General features: G+C 35.3%; 1 protein-coding gene across 1 annotated transcript; it reads left to right on the top strand.

Annotated features, from left to right (window-relative positions):
- The first annotated feature begins 8,876 nt into the window (after positions 1-8,876).
- On the top strand, positions 8,877-13,677 carry LOC120087754 (glyceraldehyde-3-phosphate dehydrogenase GAPCP2, chloroplastic-like). Its single transcript, XM_039044641.2, has 14 exons — positions 8,877-9,364; positions 9,560-9,645; positions 9,733-9,800; positions 9,923-9,961; positions 10,636-10,736; positions 10,827-10,939; positions 11,105-11,204; positions 11,317-11,463; positions 11,645-11,705; positions 11,788-11,885; positions 11,979-12,121; positions 12,233-12,316; positions 13,165-13,254; positions 13,363-13,677. Exons 1-14 carry the CDS (start codon positions 9,272-9,274, stop codon positions 13,415-13,417), a joined length of 1,278 nt encoding a protein of 425 aa, XP_038900569.2. The 5' UTR covers positions 8,877-9,271; the 3' UTR covers positions 13,418-13,677.
- Positions 13,678-13,985: the final 308 nt, after the last annotated feature.

The raw sequence follows: 13,985 nt of genomic DNA, 5'->3' as shown, positions 1-13,985 counted from the left end.
AAAATCCTTTAAAGATGCTGAATCTGATGAGTTCTGGTTAATTGCTATGCAAGAAGAATTAAATCAATTTGAAAGAAATAATGTGTGGGAACTAGTCCCGCGTCCTAGTGATCATCCTGTTATAGGTACTAAATGGATATTTAGAAATAAAATGGATGAATCTGATAATATTGTTAGAAATAAAGTTAGACTAGTTGCTCAAGGTTATAGTCAAGAAAAAGGATTAGATTATGAGGAAACATTTGCTCCTGTTGCTAGATTAGAATCTATTCGCATGCTACTTACATTTGCATCTCATAAGAATTTTACTTTATTTCAAATGGATGTAAAAAGTGCTTTCTTAAATGGTTTCATAATGGAGGAAGTGTATGTTGAACAACCTCCTGGTTTTGAAAGCTTTGATAATCCAAATCATGTTTTTAAATTAAATAAAGCACTTTATGGTCTTAAACAAGCTCCTAGAGCTTGGTATGACCGTTTGAGTAAATTTTTGCTAGAAAATGGTTTTAAAATGGGACTTATTGATACTACTCTTTTTATCAAAATTAAAGATAATGATATTTTATTAGTGCAAATCTATGTTGATGATATTATATTTGGTGCTACTAACTCTTCTCTTTGTGAAGAATTTTCTAAGTGTATGCATAGTGAGTTTGAAATGAGCATGATGGGAGAACTTAAATTCTTCCTTGGGCTTCAAATTAAACAACTTGAAGATAGAATCTTCATAAATCAAGAGAAGTACACAAGGGATCTACTCAAAAGATTTAAGTTCGATAATGCAAAAGTAGCAAAGACCCCGATGAGTACCACTACAAAGCTTTATAAAGATGAAAAAGGTAAAAACATAGATATTAAAGCTTATAGAGGTATGATCGGATCCTTGCTTTACTTAACTGCGAGTAGGCCTGATATTATGTTTAGTGTATGCATGTGTGCTAGATTTCAATCATGTCCTAAAGAATCGCACTTGCATGCTGTAAAAAGAATTTTTAAATAATTGCTTGGTACCGTTGATTTAGGCTTATGGTATCCTAAAAATGCATCTTTAGATTTGATTGCATATTCTCATGCTGATTTTGCTGGTAGTCTAATTGATAGAAAAAGTAATAGTGGAACATGTCCTTTTCTAGGTAGTTCTTTAGTATCTTGGTATACTAAAAAGTAAAATTCTGTTGCATTATCTACCACTTAGGCTGAATATATTGTTGTTGTTAGTTGTTGTTCTCAAGTTTTATGGATGAAACAAACGTTGCGTGATTTTGGTTTAAATTTTGAATAAGTACCAATTTTTTGTGATCATACTAGTTCAATTAATTTAACTAAAAATCTCATTCAACATTATAGAACAAAACATATAGATATTAGACATCATTTTCTTCGAGAGCATGTGCAAAATAAGAATATTGTCATTAATTATGTTAATACTGAGAACCAGGTAGCAGATATTCTTACAAAGGCATTAAATGAAGAAGCCTTTTGTAAAAATAGACTTGCACTTGGTATTATTAGAATTGCCTAATTATGTTTGATAGGGGGAGCAATATTCATATTTCTATGAATTTATGTGTTTTAATTTATTAAGGGGGAGAAAAATCACTGGTATATCTTTTTTTTTTTTTTTAATAACAAAAGGGGAAGAAGTATTTTTGGTATTATGGTGGTTTGTCATCATAAAAAATGGGGTGATTGTTAGCTTTAGGGCTTCAATCAAACCAAGTATTTTGATGATAACAAACTCAGATTTTTTGTACTAATATTTTTAGTGTTTTAGAATTACCATCTAGTAGAGCTCGGAAAGACGATTCCAACGCAATTTGAATCACTCAAATCGGAGTTCAAACGAGAAAGTTATAAGTAAAAGAAAATTGGAGAGGAAATCCAACGTGGCAGTGACATGTGGCACCTTGCTGACGTGGCATCCGACGTGGCACACAAACGGTCAATATTGATGACATGGCAGCTGGCGGATGATGTGGCGCTCCAATCGATCACTTTTTGCTGGCGTGGCAATGACGTGGCATATGATGTGGCAGTGACGTGGCGACTGTGGACGAATGAGATAATGTCAAGTGGCGGTCACCCGGCTTCACACGCGAACGCGCACGTGTGTCGCATGTGCCTGCGGTTTCTTCACAGAATGTGGCGCATGATGCTCAATCTCCTCCCCTATGTGCGTGGTGCCCATATCATCCGGCTATTTTTTTATTTTCATTTTCTTATTATCCTTTAATTTCCTGATCCAATTTTTTCTAAATTCTCACCAAATTTCAGCCTTTTCAAATTTGATTTCCTTCCTAAATTGTCATCCTTCAAATCCTTTTTATTCTCCAAATCTCAATAATTCTAATCTTTCAAAATTCCTCTCTTAATTACAAATACCTTCCTTTTCTATTTTTATTCAATCTCCACCCTTCATTTGCAATCATATCCAATGGCCAAAATTTATCCCTCTCGCATATACATTCGACTTGATTTTACTCTTCATTGAGATACCAAAAAAAAAAAAAAAAATATCAAGTCTTAAGCTCTCAATTCTCTCTACTCTCAAATTCTTGTCCTCTTTGCTCCTAAATTGGCTTAGAGTTATTTTTGTGAGTTTTTTTAGTGCTAAACTTGTGTATTTAGCCTTTAAGAGGTAATATTGTGAGGTTTTCTTTTAATTTGTGGGAATTGTATTAAGATGTGGGTACACCTTGGGTTGTGAGAAAAAAAAATTGGTTTGATCCTGAACCAGTAAAAAGAATCTTGGGTTTCTCTTTAGCCTAGGAAAAAGAGGGTCGTGTGTCGGTTTGGTCCTCACCTGCATGAGGATCACTTAGTGAAATACTCAAGAAGGAGTCTGGGAGAGTAGAGTAGGCAATTTGCCGAACCACTATAATTCCCGGTGTTTTCTCTTCATCTCTCTCTTTTATTTCTTGTTTTCAAATTTTTTTTGCTTCTTGTCTTAGTTATTTTTTTAATCTTTCCTAATTGCATGATTTAATTTTTAGTGTGTTATTTAAATTTATCCTTGATTAAATTGTCTTTAAATTTGAAGTTATCATAGCTTGCATGATTTAAGTTTTGTCTTGCATAAATTTTTTTAATCAAATTAGTGGGTTAACTTTATTGAGCATTGTTTGAAGATAAAATTATTTTTTAACTTTATTGAGCATTGTTTGAAGATAAAATCATTTTTTAAAAATTGGTTGTGAGAAAAAGAAATTGGTGAATAGGGTAAAAATCGTGGTTTGTAAACAGTTTAACATGTTCTATTTGCAATATTAAATATGTGAATTGCACTCGTAAAAGCTAAATCTAATAAACTAACAAACTCCTAGCTATAACATGAATACTTGAACTATATGTGAATACATAAAAGTGGATCAAGTTTGAGTATATAACCAAAACTGTCTATAAGTATGGGGATAGGGTTGGGTACCTTATCCTAGGGACACTATGGATGCAACTCACTTTGTAATTATTACAATAGTTGTGAAGTGTTACAAACGAAGTGATCCTAAATCATTCGTATAGAGACATGCGGGTGGCGGCATCCTATGTAATGATTTTGCATAAGACCGGACCACAAAATAGTCATTTTTACTTTATAACACCGTTTACTGATAAGACTGACTATTGTAAATCGATGACCTAGGTAACTCGATCTTAATCTTGAGCCTAACTGTCACACCCCGCTCCAGATTACCCTCTTAACCTGGATGGAGTGGTGACTGCAGCAGTTACCAACCCTTGTGCTGACACTTACTGCTTATCTAACTTGTTAAATTTGCTCAAACCCTGAATACGTACATTTCATTAATATACTAAACTAATTAACTTAGAACTTAACACATTTACATTACAAGGTTTCATAGCACTGTTTTACATGAATATTACAACTTAGTGAGCCCCATCTAGAATACTATTCTCTATCTGACAGACACATGTATACTAACTAATACGGGTCTTCAATTAAGCTTCCTTCAACCTGACTCTTTGAGTGGCAGGGAAGTCTTAAAACATTTGAAAACATGAGCTAGAAGCCCAGTGATTAACTAGCATTTAAAGCATAACGTTCATACATAAATTTGATATTAAAACTGAAAGCTTTAACTGAAAACATAAACTTGACAACTATTATTCATGTCGTCATCAACATCATATAGCACTATTTTATGCTTTGTTGGACTATGCCTTAGTCTGTCAGTCTAGAGTGACACTCTTGCTCATTCTTTATTATCCTTTACTGCATTACTATTTAACTAGGAATGAACCCTTTTGTTCTCTTCCTAAAAACATAATTTGCAACCTTAGTCGAGAGAGAACCTTTACTCAATTCCTCGACGTCAATCCAAAGTTAGTGTGGAGTGATCTCTACACTATCAATAACAAATTTTCTTACATTCATGTGATTCTAGTTTAAGTACCGTCATACCTTAGGTATTACTGCTCAGATACCTTCTCCGTGTACTTCAATATCGAGCTGCTCGGATACCTTCTCCATGTCCTTCAGTATCGAGCTATTCAAATTCTAGGACAAAGCTTCAGTACCTTCTCATCTAGTCCTTCAGTATTGAGCTATTCAAACCTAGGACTAAGCTTCAGTACCTTCTCATCTAGTCCTTTAGTACCGAGTTATTCAAATCTAAGACCGAACTTCAGTACCTTCTCATCCAGTCCTTTAGTACTGAGCTACTCACACTGAACTTTCATATTCTTATCTCTCAATGACTTAGTTGTCCAAAAATTTTCTATACTAACGTATCCTTTATTGAAAAGCATAGCATAGACATAACATTAATGTGAGATGCGTTGCCTGGTAACTATTTGAGAATAGTTGTCATAAATAGCTTTCAGTAAGCATACATTGTTGGACATTCATAAGCATTAATAATTTACTTAAAACATTTAAAGCATTTAGAGTCACTCATAGCTCGTCGAGGCTTCTAACGATTTATATGCCTCTCCTAGCTCCTCTTGGCCTGAAAGGACATAATCCCCGGTAGATTCCTTTAAGTTCTCAGCAAAATGCTTCAGGTAGCTCACTTATTAATGGAACTTTCACCAATCTTCACTTCGAGCCTTGATTCATCTGAGAATTTGTCCCTTCTGCAAATTTTTCACTTTTTGTTCTTCTCCCCGTAAGATCTTTCTTCGATAAAACAACCTCAAAATATAGGTTCTTCCAGCTTTCAAATGGCACCGATCTCACTTAATTTGCTCAAGTCGTTTGCGAAAAACTAGCTTCTTAAGTTCCTCTTCCTTTTATACTTCCTGTCGCCTCCCCTGTTCAATGGTCAAACTGCCACCTCATCCAGCACTTAGTGCTTCCGGCCCAATTCCAATTAGTGAGTTTATTCAATTAATTTATTTTTCCTTCTCTTCCTTCATAACCCACGTTAGGCTTTCGTCTCATAATATAAATTTAGTATGCATCGAGTTTCAATGCTTATGCGTATCGTCTAGCACCCAACGTCTATCGTCTAGTGCCCAACGTCTATCGTCTAGCACCCAATGTCCATCGTCTAGTGCCTAATGTCTATCGTCTAGCACCTAACGTCCATCGTATAGTGCCCAATGTCTATCGTCTAGCACCCAACGTCCATCGTCTAGCGCTTATCGTGCAGCTCATCACCTAGAGCATTGTTCAGCTTCGCGCAATTACTACATGATCGCCCAGCGCCCGCCTACACGATCGCCTATCTCATCGTGTAGTGTCATTCACTTACTAGACAATCGCATACCCAATCGTATAGTGCCGCTCATCTGCTACACGATTGTCCAGTGTCTTTGCTCGCACACACTTGAGGCTGCCGCAAGCATTATCAACGCACTATGCCTTTCAACCCATGCGTTCATCCTTAGTTGACACATAGTTTATCCTTGCCTTCAACACTTAACCTCTACAAGCCTTGGTTGCTACATACGCAACCCCATGCATCCACACTTCTCCATCAACGTATGCCTACACTTTGCTTCCATACTTAGCCAATTTTCACTTGTTATATTATCTAAAACTCACCCTTGACTAAGTATTTCTAACACTTAGAATTTTCTTCCTCCATCTGCCTATTTTCTTTATCTCCTTTCATAATTTTACTAACACGCTTGTTACTCACTTATGTAGGAAAAATGGAGTACGGGGTTGACACTAACTATAGGCTTCTGTTTATTCGTGATTATCCTTTGATCAGTATGGATGAGAGTGGCTCAACATCGCCGACTCAAGAGACCTCCCATTTCAGGAGTAAGGCCGTGTAGATAGTTGGGGACATAGTCCTGCAAGATGAAATTCTCTCATACCTATTTCTAGGGTTAGTAGATAGGTTGTTCTCTTAAGCACAGACTCCAAGTCTTGAACAAGGGCCCCATCCTCTTTTAAGGTATGAGAGAAACTTGGTTTAGTGGTTGTACCACAATCCATTCGTTAGAGGATCAATGGGACTTAAGGAGTAAGATGTACTTTCAAGGGTAAAACTACAATTTTGACCCAACTGTAATTACGAACAACTTATGAAAGATCGACTTACTAACCATGGTTGAATCAAGTGGACGAAATATAATCATGGTTAAAACAAGTGGACAGAAATATATCTACAGTGAAGAGAATGCAACTGCTGGTTTTAGTGGAGTGTCCCGATAGATAACAAATGTTGGTTAATTGGGTTAATAAGATTAGCCGATTAATCTCAAATCATTGAATCTCATGATCTGTAGGTCCATTAGGTCCCCTATTAGCTCATATTGGACTAAATAACATTATAATGAGAGCTTATGAAACGTTCAAATTCAGATTTGAAATTTTTTGTTATAAAGTGTAAATATTTTTAAATAATTTTTTATATTTAAAAGGATCACTTAAACAAATTGGAGAATTGGAAATATTTAAATATGATTTAAATATTGTATACATGAATCCTATTCATGTATGGGATAGGTGTTTCATTAATTTAATATTTGATATTAAATAAATTAATTAAAATTTTTAATTAATTATTCAAAATTATTTTTATTTAAAATTAAAATTTGAATTCATGAAACTCCATTTTGGAACCAAAATTCATTTTAAATTGTTTTTATGAAAATCATTTTAAAATGAAAATTTGATTAAAAATGGAAAGTGGGAAAATCTCACATTTTCCATTAACAATTACACCTAATCCCACTTGTTCAACCTTGCTATGGTGTCAATTTTTTTGTGTTTGATTTGCATGACAGAGTTATATATATATATATATATATATATACAAGGTTTTATTTGATTTTTTTTAGACGATGAAAATCTGGAAATCATTGAAGAAATTGGTTCTTTAAAATTCCTCACCAAAAGGACTCTCCAATAAAAAAACAAAATCCCTCTCAATTCCTTTTCAATTTGGGTCCCACAATTCGTTCCAAGGTCGAAGAATGGCGGAGAAGATACTAGTAGTCCACGAATGGTTCATGATCAAAATTCAACAAGGAGTTGCTGTAGTTTGGAATTTCTTCAAATGTTGCACTTCTAAACCCTAATTCTATTTTTGAACTTGCATGCTTGTTAACTAAAATTAATTAAATTAGAGTGCTTAAGATCCAAATTGCTTATGCTTAATACCAACAATTAGTATCAAAGCAAGATTTAAGCTCTCAATTTACGTTAATTTTAGCTTGGTAGGTGTTATTCATGAGATGTATGAAATGAGCGCTGATATGAATATATTATAGTTTTGGCATCTATATTTACCTTCAATTATGTTGCAACTGTTGTAATTGGTTCCTTATTTATGGGTCTTAATGTGTGGTTAAGGGTTTGTAAATTTATTAGAGTCAATAGAGTGGAAATTAGGTTGTAATTGAAGAAGAAACGAAGCAAACAACAATATTTTTTCTAGCAGCAGATAGCTACTGTCAAGCAACATCGTGACGCTATTCTTCCTTCAGCCCATAAACACGAAGCAGCGCCGCGATGCCATCTTTCAGTCCAGACGCTATAGGTGTACGTAGATCAGGTTGGAGGAATTTTCGGGTTGGCTTTAAATGAACCTATTGGTTTATTTTTTAAGGGTCAACCCAACTCAACCCAACCCAAAATTTTCGGGTTGGGTCGGGTTGGATCACCGGTTTTGATTTTTTCTTTTAGGCGAGGGATGAAGGTTTCACACTCACAGGTTTTTTTGTTTGTTTGTTTTAATATAAAGTGTTTACTGTTTAGGGGTAAAGGGAAGTGACAATCGTGAAGTGGATTAGGGAGGTGAAGAAATGTTTAGGTGAGGGGTGAGGGACAAGGGACGAGGGTTTCCGTTTCACACTCGCAGGTTTTTTTTAATATATATACACACACACACACACGAGTAACCCGAGACCTGGCCCGAAATTTAATTAATTATTTTTTTTAAAAAAATTACTTTTTAACCCGACCCAATCCAAAATAAATTTTAACGCAACACAATCCTTACGAGTTGGGTTGGATAGTCCGGGTTGATCGGATTATCGAGTTTTTTGAACACCCCTACCAGACGCATGCACTCTTGAGGGATCCGATCCAGCTGAACTGATTCAACCGTTCTCAATTCGCACGTGAAGGATGTGGGTAGGGATTTTGCTATTTCTACAAAATTGGAAAGAAAAAAAAACCAACTTATACTTGCAATTTCCTTAATTAAATTTATTATCCATTGCAATTTTCTAATGCGAATATAATTCTAAGTGATTAAAATACTACGAAAATTTCTTTCTAACTATGAATAATATGAATATAACTCAAGTTATTAAAACATTATATTATAGGTTCAAATCATCGCACAACATAAATAAATATCGAGTCAAAAAGCACGTGCCAGGTGGCTATTGGAAGAGTTTGAAAATTTTGATTTGTCTTTTACTTAGCAAGAATACGCACGTGCGTAGGTTGTTTCCGATCCCACCCACCCACTTCTACCAACCAACCGCCAAACAGCCGGTCCCCGTCGCACCGGAAAACGACCACCCTAGCGTTCCCTTTACGCCGCGGGCCCATAAAAAATAACAAAATAATAATTTTTTTAATCTATAAACAAATCGCTATTATCCGACGTGGCTTCCTTTCCTCGGCTCCGGTGATCACCACCGACGATACGCCGCCGTATCGCCACCTACTACATCAATAGTAACGCCATCAGGCTATTAAAATAATAACGAATTCCGCAGACTTTTGAAAATCTGTCATTTCGCTTCCGTTTTTCTGCTAGGGTTTTTGCGTTTTGAAGCTTCTCCTTTTTCGTTTTTTTGTCGCCATTTCTTCTTCGATCAGCGAAGAAGCTATACGATCATGGCCTTCTCATCCTCCTTCGCTCGATCTGCCATTTCCTCTTCTCTGATCGAAGCTTCTCGTTCTGACTTGTCGCCGTCTAACTGCCGGAAGGTTGGTTTTCTTTGATAGTGGTTAGGTTAATTGCATCGTGAAAAAGGGAAACTGGTCCAGTTCTGATGAATATAGTTGCAGTTAATATCGATTAATAGTTGTGTTTTTATGACTGGACCTTTACGTTGATTGGAGTTAAATTTTTTTGTTCTCATTTCTCTTGCGCGTGTTGTGTTTGTTGGCTTGTATCTGCAGGCTTCATGCGTCGGGAGCTCTTTAAAGCTTCAATCTGGTGTTTTTGGAACTGCTGTCTCGAATGGGGCGTCTTCTTTACAGTTAAGGTGAAACCCGGGCTTTATTGAACTTATTCTCCAAATACCGTTTTAAGTACTATCATCTGAATGGATTTCATATGTATTGGATGGCAGGTCATCTAAAAGTCGAACTGTCCAACCCATCAAAGCTACGGCCACCGAGGCGCCTCCGACGATCCAAAGTAAATTTTTTATTTTCTCTGTTTTTTTTTCACCCTCGAAGAAAAGTTGACTTGTTTCAGGTTGTCAGTTTCTGATTAATTGATTATTGTTCCATATTTCTCCCTTGCTGGGCCATGTTCAGAAACTCCGAGCAGTGGGAAGACCAAGATAGGAATCAATGGTAAGATTTTTCAGCGCAGCTGTGTGACTATTTCTTTTGTAGGGCTAGGAGTTAATTGTTGTGGTTCTTAATCCTTGTAGTCTAGAGAGCTCTCTGGAGTCTGAATAGTAATAGTGTGAGGAAGCGATTAACAATGTATATAAATAATACCGTCAAGCTATAGGTATGTTGTCACTTAATAACGTATAATGTAGTGGGAGAAAATAGACAAAGAAGAATATAATCTTAGTGAACAACATTTCTGCATATGAAAATGAAGCAAAAAGTATTAGAATGTGAAAAAGCAGGAACCATTGATCTTATTGAAGTGCTTGATTGAGCGAGGTTATGTGCCAACAGTGCACCAGAAGCCTGAATGACCTCTTTCAAAACTAGGGTTCAACCAATGTAATACAATTTCTAGAAGTCTTATCTTTAATTGTTTCATCATGTCAAGAAGTCTTCATATTCCACGTCCACAGATTGATTATTCACCCTTTTCAGGAAAGGTGTCTATTATTGTTACTTTTATGTAGTTTGATTCTGGAAGATCATCCCTTTTCCGTAGGTTATCTAGTTTTCTTCCCGTATTGGAATACCTTTTCCCCTCATTTATAGATATATTTCTTTTGCTGGTTCCTTTCAAGTAATGTTCATGGGACAAATAGATATTTTTGTGATGACTCACTATACAGGTTTTGGTCGAATTGGAAGACTGGTATTGCGAATTGCAACCTCCAGAGATGATATCGATGTTGTAGCAGTTAATGATCCATTTGTTGACGCCAAGTACATGGTATGCATAAGTTTAGTCAATGATCCATTTGGGTTCCAAGTATTTAGCATGCAAGTTTAGTTAACGATCCATTTGGATTCTCTTATCCAGGCTTACATGTTCAAATACGATTCTACCCATGGTGTTTTTAACGGAACCATCAAGGTTCTCAGTGATTCAACCTTGGAAATTAATGGGAAGCAGATCAAAGTTGTAAGCAAAAGGTAGTAACTGAACATTTGCTTCTCTAAAATATTTTTAAATTAAAAATTAGTACTGTGAGTAGTTTAACCTGTAAAATTCTAATGATGTCGATTTGTATGCTTTTGGTTGATTCTATAGTAACTAAACTCCACTAGAGACTGACTTATGTAATTTTTAATACTCAGGGACCCTGCAGATATCCCTTGGGGTGATTATGGGGCCGAATATGTTGTTGAGTCCTCTGGAGTTTTCACTACTAAAGAGAAGGCTTCAGCACACCTGAAGGTTGCTGTTGATTGTTGATACATCAAACTCTCTTCCTTTTTAATTTCTTGCTTACCCTTCTATTTTGATGTCTTTGAACTCCAAGTTATCAATTTGTAATTTTGTACTGCAGGGTGGTGCTAAGAAAGTTGTAATCTCAGCTCCATCAGCTGATGCACCTATGTTTGTAGTTGGTGTTAACGAAAAAACTTATAAGCCGACAATGGATATTGTTTCCAATGCAAGTTGTACAACCAATTGTCTTGCACCTCTCGCAAAGGTATGAATGAAACCCATGTTGAGTATTTTGGAGTGTTGTTTCTTGAATACGTATTCAGTGTGGATTTTATATTAGACATATGTATAATTTTCACTCCATCTAAAAAATACAGGGACATAGGTCTCTGTGCTGTCATACAGTCCGCCTGACTCAAATTGTACATTATGTCTATGTCATGTAGGTTGTTCATGAGGAATTTGGCATTGTTGAAGGTCTAATGACTACAGTGCATGCAACAACAGGTTTTTCATTCACTCGCTCTCTCGCTCTCACAACTTATTTCATGTGTGCCAATTGTATTGACCATTTCTTTTTTTACTTCAGCAACACAAAAGACTGTCGATGGCCCTTCAATGAAGGATTGGAGAGGAGGCCGTGGGGCTGCACAAAATATAATTCCTAGCTCTACTGGTGCTGCCAAGGTATGTGGCTTAAACAATTGATAGATCTTTATGGCTTTTCTAATCAATTGAAAAGGATGAAGTTTTTCTTTTTTTAATTTTTAATAACTGCAGGCTGTTGGCAAAGTTCTTCCGGAGCTAAATGGAAAGCTTACTGGAATGGCTTTCCGCGTCCCAACTCCCAATGTATCTGTTGTGGACTTAACTTGCCGACTTCAAAAGAGTGCTTCTTATGAAGATGTGAAGGCAGCAGTAAAGTATGTCTTGTACCCAGCCGGTGTTTCTTCTCGTTAAGTTTTTCCCTATACAACTTTAGTTTTTAGTATCTTTTGATAACCATTGGGCAACATTTTCAATACTTTTTATAGATATGCATCCGAAGGTACATTGAAAGGCATTCTTGGATATACCGATGAGGATGTTGTCTCTACAGATTTTCTTGGGGATTCGAGGTACCACTTTTTCCAACATGTTCTAATTTAACTTATGTGGCTATACTGTACCATATGTGGAAAGTAAAATAAATAATTTACCAAATGTAGTTAGTAATTGAATTATGGTTAATAATCACTTTTGATCCCAATTTTTTTTTTTAAAAAATAACAATTTAGGGTGTGTTTGGATTAACTTTTTAAGTGTTTAATTTTAAAAATAAGTGATCTAGAAAAAATTGAAGTGTCTGGCAATCACTCAAAATAACTTTGGAAACACGTTTAAAGTGTACTTTAAACAATTTTTATCGAGAGAGTTTAAATAATAATGTATTGTTTGAAAAATACTTTTTTCTTTTGTTAATCCAAACGAGCTCTTAATCCTTGAACTTTAGTTGGTATCGATTTAGTCCCTGTATTTTTAACTTTGTAACAATTTGTCCCTAAACTTTAGTAAGTATCAATTTAGCCCCTATCATAAAAAATCTTTTTAAAGTTAAGGGTTAACTTCTATCATATCTATCATATGATGACTTAATCTTTATAGTTTAAAAAAGAATTGTTTTTCGATCAATTTAACGATCTACACGTGTAAGAAATTTCATTTCATTGAATCTTAATAGTATATGTCGCAATAAGAATTAATTCGTTACAAATTTTAAAGTATAAGGGCTAAATTGTTACTTATAAGTTCAAGGACTAAATTGTTACGAAATTGAGAGTACACTACAAAGACTAAATCATCACGAATACTAGAGTTCAGAGACTCAATTGTTATTTTAATGAAACTTCATGGACCAAAAGTGATTTTTTTAACTTTGAATTATTCTTAATTGGGGGGCCTGAATAACGTGATTTACTTGTTATAGATCAAGTATTTTTGATGCAAAGGCTGGAATAGGTCTCAGTGCCTCATTCGTGAAGCTGGTGACTTGGTACGACAATGAATGGGGATACAGGTACTCTCCTTCAACTTCACACATTTTCGTATTTTGATGTATTATGATGCTCTTCAATTAAAACCATTCTGGCAATGGCTTGTGAACAACTGTTGTTCGTCGTTTCAGCAACCGAGTACTGGACCTTATTGAGCACATGGCAATGGTTTCAGCCTTCAATTAAATGACAGTGTCTTGTCATCGGCAAAGCCCCGAGCAGTTCTTGTGATTTTTGATCGTAAGTAGTTGGTTGTAGTGAGATAGGTTTCTATTTTTTTTTTTCTTGGAATGGAATCATTCGGTTGCTTGTGTAGAACAGTAGAAGCTAGTTTAAAATAAGCAATATTTGACATGTAAACGAGTTCATTCTTCCAGTTTAACATATCTGGACCCGGCAGATTCAATACAAGTAATTGTGGAAGAACCTTTCGGTCGTTTATCTTCTATGCATGTGTTTCAACTTTCAATGCATCACTATTTTGTTCACATTGAGTTGATTAATTATAGGTTAAATATCCTTGAACCAATATTACCATTGATCTTCTTAAAGGTTTCTGATGAATATTGGAGTGTAGAAATGGTTTAGAATTTTGAATAAAAATTGAAACTTGAAATGATGTAGTGGTGACTTAGAACGAAAATTTATATTATCATACCATTTTAGGTCATCTCGATGTGGTCCCAATATTCATCTGAAATTTTAATGGTTTTCCACTAATAAATGACAAAGTAATATGATATTTGAGAATTAT

This window comes from Benincasa hispida, chromosome 10 (assembly GCF_027475165.1).
Source record: "Benincasa hispida cultivar pf3 chromosome 10, pf3_genome.v1.1, whole genome shotgun sequence".
In the NCBI taxonomy this organism is placed as follows: Eukaryota; Viridiplantae; Streptophyta; class Magnoliopsida; order Cucurbitales; family Cucurbitaceae; genus Benincasa; species Benincasa hispida.
Note: the sequence above shows the minus strand (reverse complement) of the source record. Positions and strands in the feature narration are given on the sequence as shown.